Below are 17,401 nucleotides of genomic sequence, written 5' to 3' on the forward strand. Positions count from 1 at the left end.
TACATACAAAGAATTCTGAGAGATGTTGGGTCACCACTGAGAGCTGTGGAGAGGAAAGGTAAGTCAGCACCAACATCCTTTTGTGCTTTTTGTGTGGAGGAAGGAGTGTTGCAAGCCATGTTCTTGGCCTGCTTGCATACAGTATTTTGTGGATCTCTGGCTGTCATTTCTGTGTTATGGATAGGTGTGCAAGTCAAGAGGAACTGTTAACAGAAAGGATGCGAGTTTGCCTTTAGCAATGCAGCCGTGACACAAACAGGAGCACCACAGAGATGCCTCGCTGGTCCCATGGAAGCTGAGCCTGTCTGCTTTCTGTCTCATTCACTTAGATGTTTTCTGCAGACTGAAAACTTTACATGAAAAAACTCCATTTCTACCAGAGATCTTCACTGATCAAAGGCTTGCTGCCTGTTCACTGGAAATTTCTATAATGAAACAGGGAAAAACATTTCTTCATCTTAAATTTCAAATATCCATCTGGCAACATTTTTACTGAAAATCACTTCATGTGGTGTAGAAAAATGCAGTCTTAAAATACTATTTCTTTAATGACAACAGTAAATTCCTTAGTTAACTGAAAAACTTATTCTTGACTCAAGGCAATACAGCGCTAGTACTAAATCCCATAGTATATAAAAAATGTTTAGTAGATACATGTGGTTTGATAGATCCAATACTTGTCAAAGAGAGGCTCCCTGAACAGCTGGTTTGCTGTACATTATCTTGAAGTCTTTGAGGTGCTTTGTTTTTTCTGTCCAGTTTGGTAAACATGCCACTCTTACACTGCTCCAGGCCTGGAGATACGACTCTGAATGACATTTCAAGTTGTTGTATGAGACATGACTTAAATCTTCCAGCTTGAGCACACTGTCTTTGACGAGATCAAGCACTTTGTTTGAAATTACTCTACGGCAAATGCTGACCCAGCTCTTTGATGTCCCAATGTTCTTCTTGGTGCAGCCGAGCCTCCGCCCATTGGTGACAACCTCTTGGCTCTCCGTGTGCAGGCTTGTGTCAGTCCAGACTATACTTGTGGGAGTTGGCATTAACTTGCAGCCATCCGGGACATTACTTGAAACATAACTTCGAGAATGAGGAAACTCCACACATGACTGCAGCAACACAGGTGTGTGAACAGAGAATCCTTCAGGTAACTTGAGACTCTCAATTTTTTTCTGAAATCTGCCAAAGATGGCTCTGCTCATTGCCTCTTGGCTGTAGGGACACTGTCCAATGACAACAGTGTTTACATACACTGGTTTGTCCAGCAGCAGCATCAACAAGGCTCCCTGAACCCCCAGCACAGTCCACTTGAACATCTTGTCACTGCAAGACATGGAGAGGGTGGGGTCGCCGCGGCCTGGCTTGGTGCGCAGGACGCCCGTCACGTGGTACTCGCTTCCTGGCAGCCGCGGGTCAGGGGTCTCCCCGCTGACACACTTTGCCCCGGTGCGGAAAGTGTCGGACAAAATTCTTATTCCATTGCTTGCTCTTTCTTCTGTAATATTATTATCTTTATCATTATTAGTGCCTTCTTCTTTGGTCTGTTTATTCTCATTCTTCATGGTGTTTCCCACATCTTCAAATTTTCGTTTTTTAGTTGGCACTTCTGTGTCTGAGCCTGACTCAGCCTCCCGACACAAGCCGTGCAGGTGCTGTCCCTTAGGAGTGGCTGAACGATACGCCTCTCTTGTTTCCATCACCTCACCTGACCTGTGCAAGTGTTTCCCCTCACGTGATGGAAGAATTGTGGCACAAGGAGCATCTTTGTCTTCCATCTTGAGAGCATTTCCTACGCTCTCTAGCCACTCCTGTTTGGGAAAGATTGAAGCATCGCCACAAGGAGTGTGACTCGTGTAAAAATGAAAGAATACATCTGGTTTCAACACAAAAGTTCCATTCTTCACCTGGAAAATACTAGTCTGTCCATCAGCTGCACTTCTCACTTGCTGGATAAGGTACAACACAAAGGCTCTCCTCGCCACAACCTCCGCATGACTGTCATGGAGGACGTCACCGTCTCTTGGCAATTGCTGGGCACCGATACATTTTGACCCTGTACCTAGAGCCACTACCTTGAGTGTGTTGCTGCCCTTGAATGTGTTGCTGTCCTTAGGTGTGTTGTTAGTCCACTCCTCCTGCACGAAGCATGAGAGGAGCGTCCACTCACCACCAGTCTTCGGTTTCCCTGTTTTCTTTAAGCTCTTGTACTTGGCCACACACACCTGAACAACCTCATCAGCAAAGGCTTCAGTATAGTTCCTCTCCATTTTGCAATCTTTATTGATAAAACAAAGTAGTGTGAGTGACTAATCCAACACGTACACTCCTAATGAATCATAGGGTCGGAATAGTCATCGTTCATTTCCGAGTCATCGTCCTCCTCTTCATCATCATCATTGTCATCGTCGTCATCATAATCATCGTTGTCATCCTCCTCGTCCTCGCTGTACGGCTCCGATGCGTTCTTCCCGATGGGGTGGATGTCGTTGCCCTTCTGCTGTATTCCCTGGAGCTGGTGGTGGTACACTTGCTCTTGGTCCTGAGGGAAGAAGGGAACAATGAAAGGTCAACACTAGCCTTGAATGGAGGACCTTGGAACAGCTCTCACACAGTCTGATTCTCTTATGGTGCCAAAGTTTTTCAGAAGCATGTACGGTGGGGAGAAAGGTGAGGTAGGAAGGGTGAAGAGGAGGTCAGGAGGAGAGAAAGGGGGAGAGTAAAAAAAAGGAGTGGCAAGTGAAGAAGGGGAAAAGGAAAAGAATAAAGAAAGAGGATGGAAAGGGCATAAAGAAAGTGGCAGAAGAATAGAGAGAAAGAGAAAAAAAAGAGAAGAATTATGAGAAACAAATACAGAGGAAGGAAGGAAGGATGAAAAAAAAAAAGAAGAAAATGCCTCAGGGATGTGCATGAATAAGGTGAGGAAGGGAGAGAAGGGTGGGATGGGAGTGCAAAAAGTGACCATAGATGCTTTTATATGTCAGAAAAATATAGGGTCCATTCTTAAACTTGGAGGGAGGACTTGGGGACGGCTCTCATACAGTCAAAGTCTCTTACGGTAGCCTATGTTTTTCAGTGGACTCAACTTATTTTGAAAGGTTCTGTTGATATGTGTCAGAGCAATGAAAGGTCCACACTAAGCTTGGACGAAAGACTTGGGAATAGCTCTCAGACTCATACAATCCAATCCTCTTATGGTTGCCTTTGTTTTTCAGTGGATTTAACTCATTTTTAAAGCCTCCTTAGATGCTTGTATGTGTCAGAACAATAAAGGGATTATGCTAGCCTTGAATAGAGGACTTGGAAATAGCTCTCATATAGTCCAATTCTCTTATGCTAGCCTATGTTTTCAGTGTACTTGACAAAGAAATTCAAGCAGAATGCAGGTGTTTTTTCAATGAGATTTATCAATTTGGGCTTGGTGGGGCTGAGTCTGTCTATGTAGTGTACAGAGACTACAGAAAACCAACGTGCCTTCAGCTCCTTGTCCAGATCAACTGGCTTGTCCACCAAGAACCAGGCGGGGTCCACCAGGAGGGGCGTGAGGGTGGGGTACAGAGGGGGCTGGGCCATTGTGTCACAGATCTAGAATATAACATACACAGGTTAATTTTGGGGAGCATCTCAGTCTTGAAATTTTCAGTCCAGCTTTGTGATACACTCGTACAGGACAAAGGCCAAGACCAAGAGCAAATTAGGTTAGAAAAAAATCCTACAAATAAAAGAAATATGCAGTTTTCTTGTTATATATGTTACACTCGTACAGGACAAAGGCCAGGACCAAGAGCAGATTAGGTTAGAAAAAATCCTACAAATAAAAGAAATATGTAGTTTTCTTATTATACTTTCTAAGATTGGAGCTGATAGATTCTTCAACCAGAACCTAGTGCCATTCATCATCATTACCACTGGACTGAAATTTACAGCCTTCAAAAATGTAGATTATACTTATTGTAGTTCATTACGTTCAAGGGTACTCACAAGTGTTGCTCCCTTCTCCGAGAGCTAGAGCACCACGACGGGGTTCCAGGCGTACTTTTGATTGACTTTCAGCTTTGAGAGGGCCTGCAACTCCTCAGGGCTGAGATGGAAGTCGAGCTGAATGTTCTGCCTGATGTGCTCGGGATTGGTTGATTTGGGCAAGACACCTGCCAATGATATATTAGTGACTTCACTTACATATTTACTTCCTCACACATTTGCTCACTCATACATTTACTTACATATTATGCACACATTTTACTTACTCACACATGTGGTCAGGGTTGGCTGATTTGAACTAGACACCTGACAATGATATACCAATGATTTCTTTACTTACTCACATATTCAACATATCAGCACATCTGTTATTTAAAGAGTGGCTAGGAATGTATCCCTATTAAATCAATGGTCCTGTGTGCCGGGCTGGGCCAATGTGGAGATCAGCACTGATGCTTTTGTATTTTAATGTACCTAAAGATATACAAATGTTTTTCTTTAGTTCTATGAGAAAAAAAGCCAATCTAAGAGTATTGTGAAGGGGGGCTGCAGATATTCGCAAAAATGAAACATTCACAGGGGTCTTTCCCGTAACTCATATGAATATTACGGGACAACAGTAATACTTCTTTAAGATTATATTACTTCTATGAGAAAAAGGCAATTAAGGATCATCAGGGGAGAGGGGGGGAGGAGATATTGGCAGAAGCCCCCATGAATGTTAAGGAATGGATGTATAATCTTTTTCTTCAACATGTCTCATCCACTAACCAATGCCTTGTTGGGTGGCCCAGCGCAGCAGCACCTGGGCCGGGGACAGGGCGAGCCTCTTGGCCACACTCGTCACCGTAGGGTCCTGCAGCAGTGGACTCAACTGCACTGTTGTCCCAAGGGAGGAGTAAGCCTGCAGGTGGATCCCTTGACCCTCACAGTAATTCTTCAGTTCCTCTTGGACGTAGTGGGGATGGTACTCAACCTGTACATCAAAACAGAATGTAATACTGATGAGGAGGCAGCCTTAGATCAGCCTAGTGTTAGGTCCAGACTTCTTGGGCCCCTAGATAGGAGTTTTTAAAGGTGCTTGTAATGCTGTCTCTGCTGTGTAGTGGTTAGTGTCCCTGACCACAAAATAATCTGCAGGACTGGGTTTGAATTTCGGCCTGGGCAGTCAGAGTGCAGCCTACCCAGCTGTTCATCCTTCCTTTCAGAATGGTCAATAAATAGGTACCTGGGGAAAGTAATTTTGGTAACCCAGATGTTACACTGGCTCTGTGTCCTGGGGTAATGGATTCTTACCTACCACAGGCTCAAGGGCCAATAAAATGGAGATGAGCACAGAGGTCACACGCAGCTGTAGTGTATGCCCCCAACTTTACCTTCTTTACTTTTAACCCGGTAGCAGCAACGAGCCAAATTTGTGGCTTTACCGTGTAGAAACGACGGGTCAAATTTGTGCCATGATATAAACCCCCCAAAATAGATGATACATAAACTGATCACAAATGCTTTGATATATATTATGCAATGGTCTGTGTGAGTGATGATTTTTTCTCATTTTTCTCACTTAGAGGGACCATTAAGAAACATGATCTGCACTGCTACCGGGTTAAAAATCCACTATTTCTATCACAAGTTCACGGCCAAAACAACTTCTTCAGAACACAAATGCTAGTGCTGTACTTTTACCTGGTTGACGTGTGGCACAACCGATGCCTCCTCAAGAAGCTGAGTGAGGTGCATCAAGGTGTAGTTGGACACGCCAATGGCACGAACTATTCCCCCTTTATTGAGTTCTTCAAGTGTGGCCCAACTCTGGGTGCGAAGGTCACGGTTGAGTGGGTCACTGGGCTGTGGGGATCCAGAATTGTCGTTAAACTCATACACACTCTGATTTAAGTTTCTCAGAGCATAATCTTGTCTAGTTGGACTGTTGGGATGCAGATAATCATGACATTCCTAAACACACACTGATATTTAAGTTTCTCAAAGCATAGTCTAGTATAACTGGGCTGTGGGGAAGCAGAATAATATTAAACTCCAAGACACACTGATTATTTAAGTTTCTCTAAGCATAATACTGCGTAACTTCACTTTTAGGACTCTTGTGTTTCATGAGCTCTGCCAAACCACACTACAGAGAGCCATCCATCCACAGGTCTTCATTTTCATAGTTTCTCAAAGCATAAACTTGTGTAATATCACCTTTAAGATTCTTGTGTATATTTAATGGGCACCACCACAAGGTAATCCATTCACTACACCAGCTCATCTTAGCTTCTCAACACATAGTAATCTTATACAACTCTACTCTTATTAAGACTTTTGTTAATGAGCATCACCACATATATAAAGTCATCTATCCACAACAGGTCCTCATCCTCTTAGCTTCCACTCCACCAGGCAATTCACACTCTGGAGCAATCTTCTCGTGTTTTAACCTCTTTCTGCAGGCATTTTAGGGATTGTTCAGTTCAGTTTGGGGTATTGCCTTTGTAATGGCTCTCCCTGGTGTAGTCCAGCTTTGTCTAGGTCACTTATTTTCTTCTTCTTCTTTCCTTTTCTCTTTTTCTTTCCCTTCCTTTCCTTTCCTTCTCTTTTCTACTTTCCTTTACTTCTCTTTTTATCTAACTTTCTGCACCATTCTTTTTGCTTCTTCACCGTTTTTATTAGCTATTACAAGTGAGTAATAACGTGACTTGCCTTCAGTCTCTGCGCTCCTGGCCAGTGGATGAGAAAGAGGTCCAGGTAGTCCACTTGGAGGGCTGCAAGGGAGCTCTTCACCGCCTGCCGGCACTTCTCGCTGCCCTGATCACTGGGACCTGAAATGTAAAGGAAAGTTGGGGGCATACGCTATGGCTGCACTGAAATGAATGTGATATTAATAGGATCATTTCTTTATTCTACACTGTAAGAGGCAGGCAAAGAGTTGAAGAAAATTATGAAAAGATGCTGAACTTGCTACCCTGATGCAAAGTAAATGGAGGAAGATTTTACACTATAGATGCAGGTTAATCAATCAATCAATCAGTGGGGGCATACGCCGGGGGGTGCATCGCCTCGCCCACCCTACAACGCCAAGCCCGGGGGTCCTTCCGGGCGAATCTCCATGCTGGCCCCCTTCCCAACCCGAGTACCTCCCAGCAGGATCTATTGATGTGCTCGAGCCACGAACTCCGTGGGCGTCCCTTTGGCCTCCTCCACTCAGGATTGTTTCTTACAGAGACGACCCGATGAGCAGGGTCATCTTCAAGGTAATGTGCCACGTGCCCCATTTAGTGTCCATGTCTCACACCCATAGAGTAAATGCCACAAAATCACAGTTGCCATTATTATATACATGTTTCAACCCTGTTTTCCCCTGTCTCACTGGATGCCACTTGTTACCTCCTGCAGATTATTATAATGTTTTGGAAGCAGAAGATATAAGCTTGGTACAACTGAATGTTTATCAGTCATTGCATTTACATTTTCAAAGAGTAAAAGTCACTATTGCTCTTTCTAGAGTGCCTGCCAAACTTCCATACTGCACCCCTTTGTTCCTATAGCAAGGAGATGAAGCACAGAAGTGAGCGTGTGAGTTGTGCCTCGCTATCAGCCAGTACACAACTGCAATCCCATGTCTTTGTGGTGCAGTGGTTAGCATGCCTAACTATGGATCTGCAAGCCTGGGTTTGAATCCCAGCCTAGACAGTCAGCATGCAGGCCACCCAGCTGCTCATCCTTTCTTTCAGGCTGGTCCATGACTGGGTACTTGGGGAAGCTTGGGGAAGGTAAACTGTGGTAACCTGGATGCTGTACTGACCCCGTGTCCCAGGGTAATGGGTCCTCACCCACAACAGGCTCAAGGGCCATTCATCTTCATCTTTACCTATGTGTAACCTGTGTGATTAGGATATCAGGGACTACAGCATTGAGATGATCTGAGTAGAAAGTCTTCTTCTCTTTCCTCTTCATGTTTATGCATCCTTGAGTTCTAGGCTAACAATTAACTCAATAGGAATTAAAGTAAAAATGAAAATGTACATCTGAATCTTTTTCAATATATTTCCAACATTTTATAACCCCAAACCAAAACAATACTGACAGATTATCATCTGTTCATTCAAATATATACAACACATCACATGTAGCACCAGCCGGACTAAGTAATCACAACCTATCACAAACACCGAGTGCAGGGAAAAAATAACTTGTCACAAAGATAAGATTTTGATTGCTTTAAAAACAAAAACATAGTGCTAATTTGTAAAGAGATGATTCACTGGCTGCAACCAATATATATGCACCACTTAACACACAGAGCACCAAAATTATTTTCAAGAACACAGTGATAACACGTCAGAATATGGTACCACAACTTGCAGTCTGTTTGTGTGCTCGGAATAGTGGAGCAAATAAACAGCCATCAAAAGAAGACTTTAAATTATTTTCAAAAGCACAGTGGCAATACATTAAGAGTAGAATATTACAACTTGCAGTCTGCCTGTGTGCTCGGAATAGAAGATCAGCGAAAAATGTAAACACTAGAAGCTGCCAATGTGTTCTGTTATAAGAGTGCCTTACATGCTGGTATTTAGGTACTGGCTGTTCTATGACTGAGCAGCATTAGGAGAATCTAGAACTAGTATCACATGGGTCAGCGGTGTTGTGCCAGGGTAGAATTAAGCGGCACTAGGAGAATCTAGCACTTGTATCACATGGGTTAGCAGTGTTGTGCCAGGGTAGAGTAAGTGGCAGCAGCAGACTCTAGAGCTATACTCTTCCGAATATGTCGAGGCCGGTCTGGCGTAGGCTCCCGCAGGTCCTTTCCTCCCCTCTGCTCTGCCACACAGTCCCAACACCTATCCCTTCCTCTCATATGTAAGCTATAGGTAACATATGACAGGAAAAAATAGGTGTTGGGACCGTGTGGCTGAGCAGAGGGGAGAAATGGACCCATGTGAGCCAACACCCAAATGGACTCGACAATTTGGTTTCACTATAGTATCACATGGTAAGCAGTGTTAAGAGAAGCAGAAGTGGTCGTATTGTGCACATGACTTTGATCCTCAGATGACACACTACGAAGACAAGTTACAATATGTACGGTCTGGCGTTTGGCAAGACCTCACTAAACCATTGTAACATCATGTCCTTTGTGCTCATCATTATATTCCAAAACCGTCATTTCTCAAGTCATTATTATTTCACTTCCTGATTGTTAGTCATTCTAATTCTCAACAGTAGCTACAAGTTTAAATATTTGTCATTACCACATCACCTCCTGCTTGCTATAGTCATCATACAATAAATTAGTCCGGAAACCCCGCCACCCCCTCCATCACCCTCCCTCCAAAATAACACTGACACCTAACTCCAGGCTCCTTTCATCCAACCAATCACCTCACTTAGTTATGGAAGAGGGGGCGAGGCTCTTGGGTCAGTTTAGTGTACGGTGACTCTAGTTAATATATCCCTAAACACTAGCCACAAGTTTTTCAATGAGTGCCAATCGCTCAGCCGGCTTGGTGGCAAAGTATTCCTTCTGCTCTTCGGAGTAGCGTTCCTTTGGTGTGATGACATCTCTGAATGACCAGTCCTCCCAGTGTTCATTGTACCGGCGTAACAGTTCAGCCACCTCCTGTTCCGTTGCCAGTATTTCCCTGGTAGGTGTATATGGGTTGTTATTAGAAGGGTGGTCAGGGAGTACTACTGCTCACAAACTACGTATGTGTTGTCCAGAACCAAAGGATCATCCGAGGAAGGAAGAGTTATTTGACTAATCTGGGAGTCGGAATTTTTCAACGGCGGGTTACAAAAATAATTTAGATTAATAATAACTACGGATGAGTATTGGTTCAGAATGCATTGTCATCACACTCCCTGTAATGCTAAAACCTGCTTCCATGGTTGTTTAGCCATTAAAACCTCAATTCCCTCTCTTTGCTATTCTCTGAGAAGTAACACAGCTGTCCTCATTCCCTCATTCATGAATCTGGCACACCTATATATCATTACAACTATGTATGGGTTCATGTCTACTATAGGATCAGTATATACTGACCTGGGAAGCTTCTTCTGCAGGTCAGGGCAGATAAGGGTCTTGAAGATGGCCACCCCTCGGAGGGCAAACCATCCCCCAAACACAGGGTGCAGACAAACGCCATAAATCTTTTTCTCTGGACTCCACGGGTCAGCCAACAAGTCTTTGCGCTGGTAGTAACGCACGGCCCCAGACACGTGTCCTGCCGTCTGCACCAGCACTCTGGGTCGCTTATTTGGCGTGGTCTCAAAGTCATGGATGGTCTCAATGTCCAGCTCCGGGTAATTGGATTTGACGGCAGAGAAATGCCTCACCATGCACTGGTCAACAGGGTCTTGCTGCTTGGCTCTGAGGCAGTCTGCTGAGGCCAGGAAAGGAATGAAAGCCTTCTCAAACATGCTCGGTGTGCTGATGATGATGAAGGCTACGGTGTCTTCATGGTAGGGTAGCACAAAAGGCTTGGACACCTGTTCGTTGTACCAGCCAATCTTGAATGGGTGGCATTCAAACCCATGAGGCTCAAGTAGTGATGTCAGTCCGCCTTCAATCTCTCTTAACTCTTCAACAGTGACAGAAGACATGATGCTGCTGTTTCTGAATGCACTGCTCTCAATTCTTTTTATATTTCATAGATTTTTTCTCAGCTCAGAGCTCTGAAATGTTATACAGCCTTTTCAACAGCCTTTGTATTGGTCACACATCATTATAATTTTAAACAGTTTTTCATGACTAGTGCCCAAAGAAGCAATTCTTGTTAAGTAACCCTGAAAGGGAAATGGCTGATCAGTAACATTGTCTCCAGACTTTAGTTAATTTACAGCTAATTACCATTAATTAACAAACTCCCCCAATCTTGGGGTTCACATTCTCAACGAGTCTGCTTTCCCTGGAATTCACTTCCCTACAACTTAATTATTACAGGAGAGAAAGGAAACAGACCGCTCTATCACTACTCGGGACTCCCTCTTGAGAAGTCCTTTTCAAGGCTTCTGTCCTTGGTCTACTTCCTTGTCCTGTTGGTGATGGTAATGCAGGGAAGCAAGAAAGCTGGTGAGTAAGCCGAGCAGAATGCCAGTACTGTTTGCCTCATGATACCCTTGGCCTAAGTACCCCGAAGAACATTTATCCATCAAAAGTGTGATGGAGGGACTGGTTGTAAAGATGAGACTTGGGTACTCACTCAGCTTGGAGGTGATGAATACGTCTTCACGTTTCAAGCCGAACTCTGGAAGGTAGTGTTTGAGGGCTTGTCCTAGCTCAGACTCGTTCCTGTACACAGCTGCTGTGTCTGCAAGGCAAGATGAACTTCAGATCTTGAAAAAATAAATTCTCAGAGCATGGGATCATGACTATATTCAAGCTATGTATATAGATAAATAAATCAAATCCACACAATTACTGATCACTCGCTTTTTAAACAACCTCAAGATAGAATTCCCTAACCTAATCAGATTTGTTTGCATCTTATAATATCAACTAAATGTCAGCTTCCTGGTATTCCCTACTGTTAACGCATTAGGTATTGTTTATGTCCCTCCCCTTTTTTACGAGGATGGTGGGAGCCAAAAAGTATCTCTCTTTTTTTTTTTTTTTTTTTTTTTTTTTTTACAGCATAGGAGACAGCTCAAGGGCAAAAAAAAAGAAAACAACAATGAAAAAAAGCCCGCTAGTAACTGTTCCTATAAAAAAGAGTTGAGGAGCTACTGAAAAAGAGGTCGATTTCAGGAGGAGAGGTGTCCTAACACTTTACTCTTGAAAGAGTTCAAGTTGTAGGCAGGAGGAAATACAGATGAAGGAAGATTGTTCCAGTTTACCAGCTTGAGGGATGAAAGAGTGAAGATGCTGGTTAATTCTAGTGTAAGGGATTTGGACAGTATGGGGATGAGCTTGAGTAGAAAGTCGAGTGCAGCGGGGCCGCAGGAGGAGCAGGCATGCAGTTAGCAAGTTCAGAAAAGCAGTCAGCATGAAAATATTGATAGTAGATAGTAGAGGTAGGAGACTGTCAGAAAGAGGAGGGGAGTTGATGTGACGAAGAGAACTTGACTATTGGTATGCTGACAGTCACTTTAGTGGAGATTGTATGAGTTTGCAGAGGCAGTGAGGCATAAAGGAAGATCCAAATATATAAATAAATACTAAGTAATTAGGATTATACATATATACTACGCACAAACAGGCAGCTGAATAATAGTTGACACATCTAATGCAATCTTACCAAAGGATCTGTAGCCTGCCTCCAAAGCTGTTTTTACAAGTGAAAAAATCAATTCCTTCCCACGAATTTTGTATGTTCCAACTGAAATAAGAAAATTATATATGTATATGCATCTTTTTCTTTTTCTGGAAACTAAAAATAGTATAATGAAATCTATCTGCATTAAAACCTGCTGTTTCAGATTTTCCACAAAGACAGAGAGAATACTTTGGTGAGTTTGAAGAGTTGAGAAAATCGGCCTTTTACATTTTATTCAGATATACCATTACAATTTTTGGGGGGTCATCTACATATAATTATCAAAGGAAATGTATGTTGCATGTAATACGACTCGGCTAAACAAAAACACTCCATTCAATGCCTATCAACCCTCTCATGCACTGCCTGGTGGTTCGGCAGAATTTAATAAAACCACTTTATGATGCTCTATGATTTTGTCTATTAGGTTTGATGTAAGAAAAACAAAAATAACTCCGAGTGGACACAGACAAAACTTATAAGTTCATATGAAAAGATGTAAGGATTCAATGTACATTTAACATTTAAGAAAGATCTTTATTGGCAACTCTTAGTAATCATACCTCTTACAGGGACCTTATATCCTGTAATAAGTCCACATTGTTACTGTATTAAAGGTTCATTGTTTTCATGATGAGTATAGCTGACAATGACCCTGAGAAGTAAGGTAGAAGGGAGGAGACCACCTGGAAGACAAAAGAAAACCTGGAGATGATGTATGGAGGAGGGCATGAGAAGAATGAACATCAAGGAGGAGAGTGTACGATCGTCAAGAGTAGGACAGACTCATAGGCCGTCCAGTCCCACATGGGAAAGTAGGAATGTTAAACAAGAATAAGAAGAAAAGAAGAATAAGAAGAAGACCCTGAGAAGTGACATGTCTTGGAGGGTCTGATTCCACAAGGTCCCCAAGTTTTTGAGCAGCAGGGAAAGGAATGAAACATAGAGTGGAGGCATTTTCCTTCAGGCTAATTCAGATACAAAAAAAAAAAGTCAAATAATGCTCTCCTGTACGACAAGAAATATAAAAAAGGGAAGGAAGGAGACGTGTTCATGAGCCACTAAAAAAAGTAAAAATTATAGACAAAGCAGTGCAAAAGAGGGTTGACTACACTTGATAATATACAGGCAACTTACATCCAACCAAAGGCATAGATACGCCATTGGAAAGGAGGACAGCTTGTTGCATTACTGCCTGAGAAAAGAAAGCCTTTAACTTATACACAGCTTTAAGGTACACATCAACTTGACAGGCCATCACTGAGCTCTTTAAAATTTTGTTCAATACAAACTCATAACAATAACAACATGAAATTTAATGAAGAAAAATTTGAAATAATTAAGTTCAGTAAAAATTAAATAATAAACACATACTGCACTGCCCAGAATTACACTCTCCCGTACAAGCACACAACCTACGCATGTCAAAAAACATGCGAGAAATTACTCCAGACCCAGAAAGGGCTTCCGACGCCGGGGATCGATTGATTGGTTATTGGGGAGTTGGTCTTAGCGCCGCAACTGCAAGGTCATGTGGCGCCGAATAAAGCATTAAATAAACTATATTTTAAAGCTATACCTAACAGTATTTGCTGGGGATCGAACCCGCTATAGACCAGACAGGAAGCCACTCTTCTACCAGTCTGGCTGAAGAGGTACCCCACCCCCCCCTCACTGAGTGAGTTTGGGATTCTTCCCACGTCAGGCAGGTCACTACAACACAAAGGGCCAAATGGTACCACTATCACTGGCACACCACACACCAGGGATTTGGGAGTGAATTATCGAGGGCTGCGACCTTGGGTACCCACCGAGAAAACAGTGGCAAAACGCAACAACTAATCAGATGCATACTGAGAACTTTCTGCACAAAGAACCCCACCGCCCTCATCACACTCTGGAAAGCAGTAATACCCACACTGACCCCCCCCCCCCAACACTGGGCTCCACACACACACACAAACCCTGCCAATTAGAGGCACGAGAGAACATTAACCTCCCACATCAAGTATCAAGACACCTCTTTGCCCAAAACTGACCTCTCTTTTGCCCACTCATCTATAATTTCCTTTATAGCAGCAGTGATTAACAGGCTTTTTTACATAATTTATTTTTTGGCCCTGAGCTGGTTCCTTTGCTGTAAATAAATAAAAAATTACACCACATGACCAACGAGTGGAGGAAAAACTGAACCACTGGCAAAGACTCGGGGGATTATTAAAGAGAGGGTAGCCTACTCATTTTTGAGACACTGAATGCTGATTCCTGGACAAAACATGATACTTTTTTATTATGCTGGTGGAGGGCCACCACGCTGACACGCACACGGATCACCCAGGACAGGCTCCCCAGACTGAACCTGACCACACTGGAGGGGAGGAGGATAAGGGGGAGATGATGAAGGTCAGTAAGAGGGCTGGGCAGGGTAGAGGTGACGGGCACAGACCAGCGGCCCACCGGAGGAACGTGTGTCTCCTGGATGCCGGACTACACCTCTCTGCGGCCACTCAGCCAGCACCCTCACACTCCATCGGGAACCAAAAGTGGAATATCTCCTCTTCGGTGTCTTAGGGGTCTGATAATACCTCAAGCCGAGCAGCCAAGCCTCTTCTGCTGGGGTGTCGCAACAAAGGGTGGCGCGCCGTGGCCCTGCGTCAAACACCGCCGGCGCCGGGGGGACAGAGCTCAGTGATCAAGCTCAAGCTCAGGCCCCGTATGAAGGAGCAGTATGGAGATGGCCGTGAGGTGAAAGATATAAAGATGAGCTGAGGAGGAGTAGGGGCAGTCCTGGCAGTGGATGCATGGAATGAGAGTGATGATTATAGAATATGGAGAGGATGAAAATGTGGGAAGTGGGTGTAGAATGAATGAAGAATGGTGGCAAATGGATGTAGCAGAATTAGAGGGCTGGGGGGAGCGTTTAGGGGTAGCGGGTTTAGGGGGGGAGTTGAGAGTGAGCATGTTTAAAAAAGACTAAAGAACAAATGGATGATGCAGGAAAGACTGGGGGAAAGTATGAGAGTGGAAAGGAAGTATGGAAAAATGTGCGAAGAAATGTGGGCGAATGATGAACAGGAATGTTAAGCTGCAAAAAATATGTTATAATAGAAAGGTGTTGAGAGAGATTGTGTTTGAATGGAATATAAGAATGGAGAACAGAAGAATAGAACAGAATGGGGGATGGGATGTGATAAAAGATGGAATGAGATGAGATTTAAAAGAAAGATGAGGAAGTGGATGGAAAGAAGAATGGAAAGAAAGAAAGGAAGGCGACTGGACTGGTATAGGGAGAGAGAGTGGCCCCAAAAGAGGAGGTATGGTATGAGGGAAGCCTGGAGGTGATCTTTCTGTTTCCGTGCTAAAGCGCAGATGTGAGATGTGAATGTAAGGAACTATAGATGGTCTGAGTCCCAGATGTGTATGCTGTGTGAGGGTGTGGACGAGACTGTGCAGCATGTGGTGCTGGAATGTGTAAAGGACAGGGAGAGAGAACGAAGATGATGCATGTGTTTTTGAGCGAGATGGGACGATAAACGGGGGGATCAAGGGGTGGGGATGGTGCTGCTGGGGGGCAGTGGAGAGAGACGAGTGGACGAGTGATTGAAGGAAAGGAAAGAGTTTCTGAGGGCGTGTGGCGTGAAGGAATGAGGGAATGATATCTTGCCTGAGAACATGTTTTTTCCTTTTTTTTTTTTTTTTTCACAGGAGCTGATGAAAAGGCCCCTGGGGAGAAAAAATTGAGCCACCTGTGACATCAAGATCAAGATCAAGATCGATTGATTGATAAAAAAAAATATTACTGTGCGAGAGTGAAAAGAAAAGTGTAATAGTGGAAACTATCAACAGGACAGAAAATATGCGTGCTATGCACCTGTACGGGTGCCCTGTGCATCACATCCCAGATCCAGAAAAAGCGCTCCGGCGGGGTGTAGGTTCGAGACCTGCCCGGTGCCACGGGAGTGAAAAGGTGGCCGAGACACCCTCAACCCCGTTGTTGGGCCTCCTCCTTGAAAGAATTGGGCATCTCTCTACCAGCCGTCTGGGTGGTTGCGCGGCATGCTTCTCCTTTGTTGTTTTACTTGCAACAATAAACTATCAATCAATCAATCGTAAATAAGAGAGGGAGAGTGGGGGGGGGGGGTAGCGAGCTCCTCTGAGGAGAGTGATGGGGTGATGTGGCAGTAGCACGGCTCAGGGGAGCTGTGCCTAAAGGCTCAAGTTAGATTCGAAACAGTGAGACAGGATCGCCATGCGCAGGTCATCCCTAGATGCGTAAACAATGGAGGGGCCAAGCCACAGGGATCAAGGAGACAGGGCTAGATTATAAGAAGCAATACAATTAAAGCATTACAGGTCAAAAAAAGAAGTTCGAGTGTATTATTATAGAGAAGAAAGACAGGGACACCAGGGCTGGATCACCATGACTGTGAGACAAAGTAAGTAACTATTGCTAACTAATAAGTAATTAAGGTGCTGCTGCTGGGGACGTGAAATGAATGCTTGATGAGAGAACTTGAAGAAGGTGCTGCTGCTGGGGTGGGCGGAGACACGAATCGAATGGACGAGTGATTGAGACGGTGGAAGAGTTAATGATGGAAAGTGTGGCATGCAAGACGTAGGGAACGCCCGGAACGGTATCGATTTTCATGTATGTGGGATACTGGCCTTTCTGCATGTTTTGTTTCTTTTTCACAGGAGGTGCCTTTACAAATGTAACGCCCTGAATTTCCACTACTATAGCTCCGAAGAGGAAAGCGTTTTACTGGCCCCGGGGATGGAACCTTGGAGGAATAATACTTTCTCCAAGGATGGAACCCACGACCAGCGAGATGGGAAAGCCACTCCTTAGCTAATCAGCCAAAGATACCCCCTTCCCTCAGTGAGTTTTGGAAGCTTTCTGCATCAGGCGAGTCAGTCATTACACAGAGGCCTGACTTGTGAGAAACCTCAAGTCACCTGTGATATCAAAATCAAGATACCCCTCTCTAACTGGATCAACTTCTAGTGTGTTTTGTGACAGATGTCGTATATGATGGGAAGTGTCTCATATTAGGCTACAGTATCACCATAGGTCCTCCTCCTCTTGATCTTCTCTGCTTATTCACACACTTTCTTTTCAGTTGTGTTCCTCTGGTGTCCAGTCTCCAGCAGCTCCTTGGTGGGAT

At 44.0% G+C, this 17,401-nt stretch overlaps 2 protein-coding genes and 1 long non-coding RNA gene across 10 annotated transcripts in view; 1 reads left to right on the forward strand and 2 right to left on the reverse strand.

The window, feature by feature from the left end:
• Positions 1–529: 529 nt before the first annotated feature.
• Positions 530–2,409, reverse strand: LOC126981784 (tRNA-specific adenosine deaminase 1-like). Its single transcript, XM_050833336.1, has one exon. The coding sequence runs from the start codon at positions 2,268–2,270 to the stop codon at positions 681–683; it is 1,590 nt and encodes a 529-aa protein (XP_050689293.1). The 5' UTR covers positions 2,271–2,409; the 3' UTR covers positions 530–680.
• A 95-nt stretch (positions 2,410–2,504) lies between these two features.
• LOC126981793 (cyanocobalamin reductase / alkylcobalamin dealkylase-like) lies at positions 2,505–14,955 on the reverse strand. 7 transcript variants are annotated; one of them, XM_050833347.1, is made up of 10 exons: positions 14,822–14,940; positions 13,374–13,431; positions 12,219–12,299; positions 11,184–11,291; positions 6,682–6,800; positions 5,668–5,829; positions 4,753–4,957; positions 3,982–4,148; positions 3,475–3,585; positions 2,505–2,542 (listed from the first exon to the last, which is right to left on the reverse strand). In XM_050833347.1, the coding sequence occupies exons 2-8, from the start codon at positions 13,423–13,425 to the stop codon at positions 4,006–4,008; spliced, it is 870 nt and encodes a 289-aa protein (XP_050689304.1). In that variant the 5' UTR covers positions 13,426–13,431; positions 14,822–14,940; the 3' UTR covers positions 2,505–2,542; positions 3,475–3,585; positions 3,982–4,005. The 7 variants fall into 7 exon arrangements, with proteins under 7 accessions (XP_050689304.1, XP_050689312.1, XP_050689316.1 ...); XM_050833355.1 differs by having other exon boundaries at positions 13,374–13,427; positions 14,822–14,923; XM_050833359.1 differs by lacking the exon at positions 14,822–14,940 and adding an exon at positions 14,562–14,810.
• A 1,463-nt stretch (positions 14,956–16,418) lies between these two features.
• Positions 16,419–17,401, forward strand: part of LOC126981874 (uncharacterized) — a 34,889-nt gene continuing 33,906 nt past the window's right edge. The window contains exons 1-2 of one of the 2 annotated variants that reach the window (XR_007734265.1): positions 16,419–16,672; positions 16,932–17,115. This is a non-coding gene — a long non-coding RNA (uncharacterized LOC126981874). The remainder of the gene's footprint in view (positions 16,673–16,931; positions 17,116–17,401) is intronic. The other variant, XR_007734266.1, reaches the window with a different exon arrangement.

This window comes from Eriocheir sinensis, chromosome 4 (assembly GCF_024679095.1).
Source record: "Eriocheir sinensis breed Jianghai 21 chromosome 4, ASM2467909v1, whole genome shotgun sequence".
Taxonomy (NCBI): domain Eukaryota; kingdom Metazoa; phylum Arthropoda; class Malacostraca; order Decapoda; family Varunidae; genus Eriocheir; species Eriocheir sinensis.

What these genes read in the sequence shown, in the direction of transcription:
- LOC126981784 (XM_050833336.1), bottom strand. Translation starts at nt 2,270, where the DNA reads ATGGAGAGGAACTATACTGAAGCCTTTGCTGATGAGGTTGTTCAGGTG.
- LOC126981793 (XM_050833347.1), bottom strand. Translation starts at nt 13,425, where the DNA reads ATGCAACAAGCTGTCCTCCTTTCCAATGGCGTATCTATGCCTTTGGTT. An exon ending in CAGGAGCGCAGAGACTGAAG is followed by an intron (nt 5,830 to 6,681) that starts GCAAGTCACGTT and finishes GGATCCCCACAG; the next exon opens with CCCAGTGACCCACTCAACCG. An exon ending in GGCCACCCAACAAGGCATTG is followed by an intron (nt 4,149 to 4,752) that starts GTTAGTGGATGA and finishes TATCATTGGCAG; the next exon opens with GTGTCTTGCCCAAATCAACC.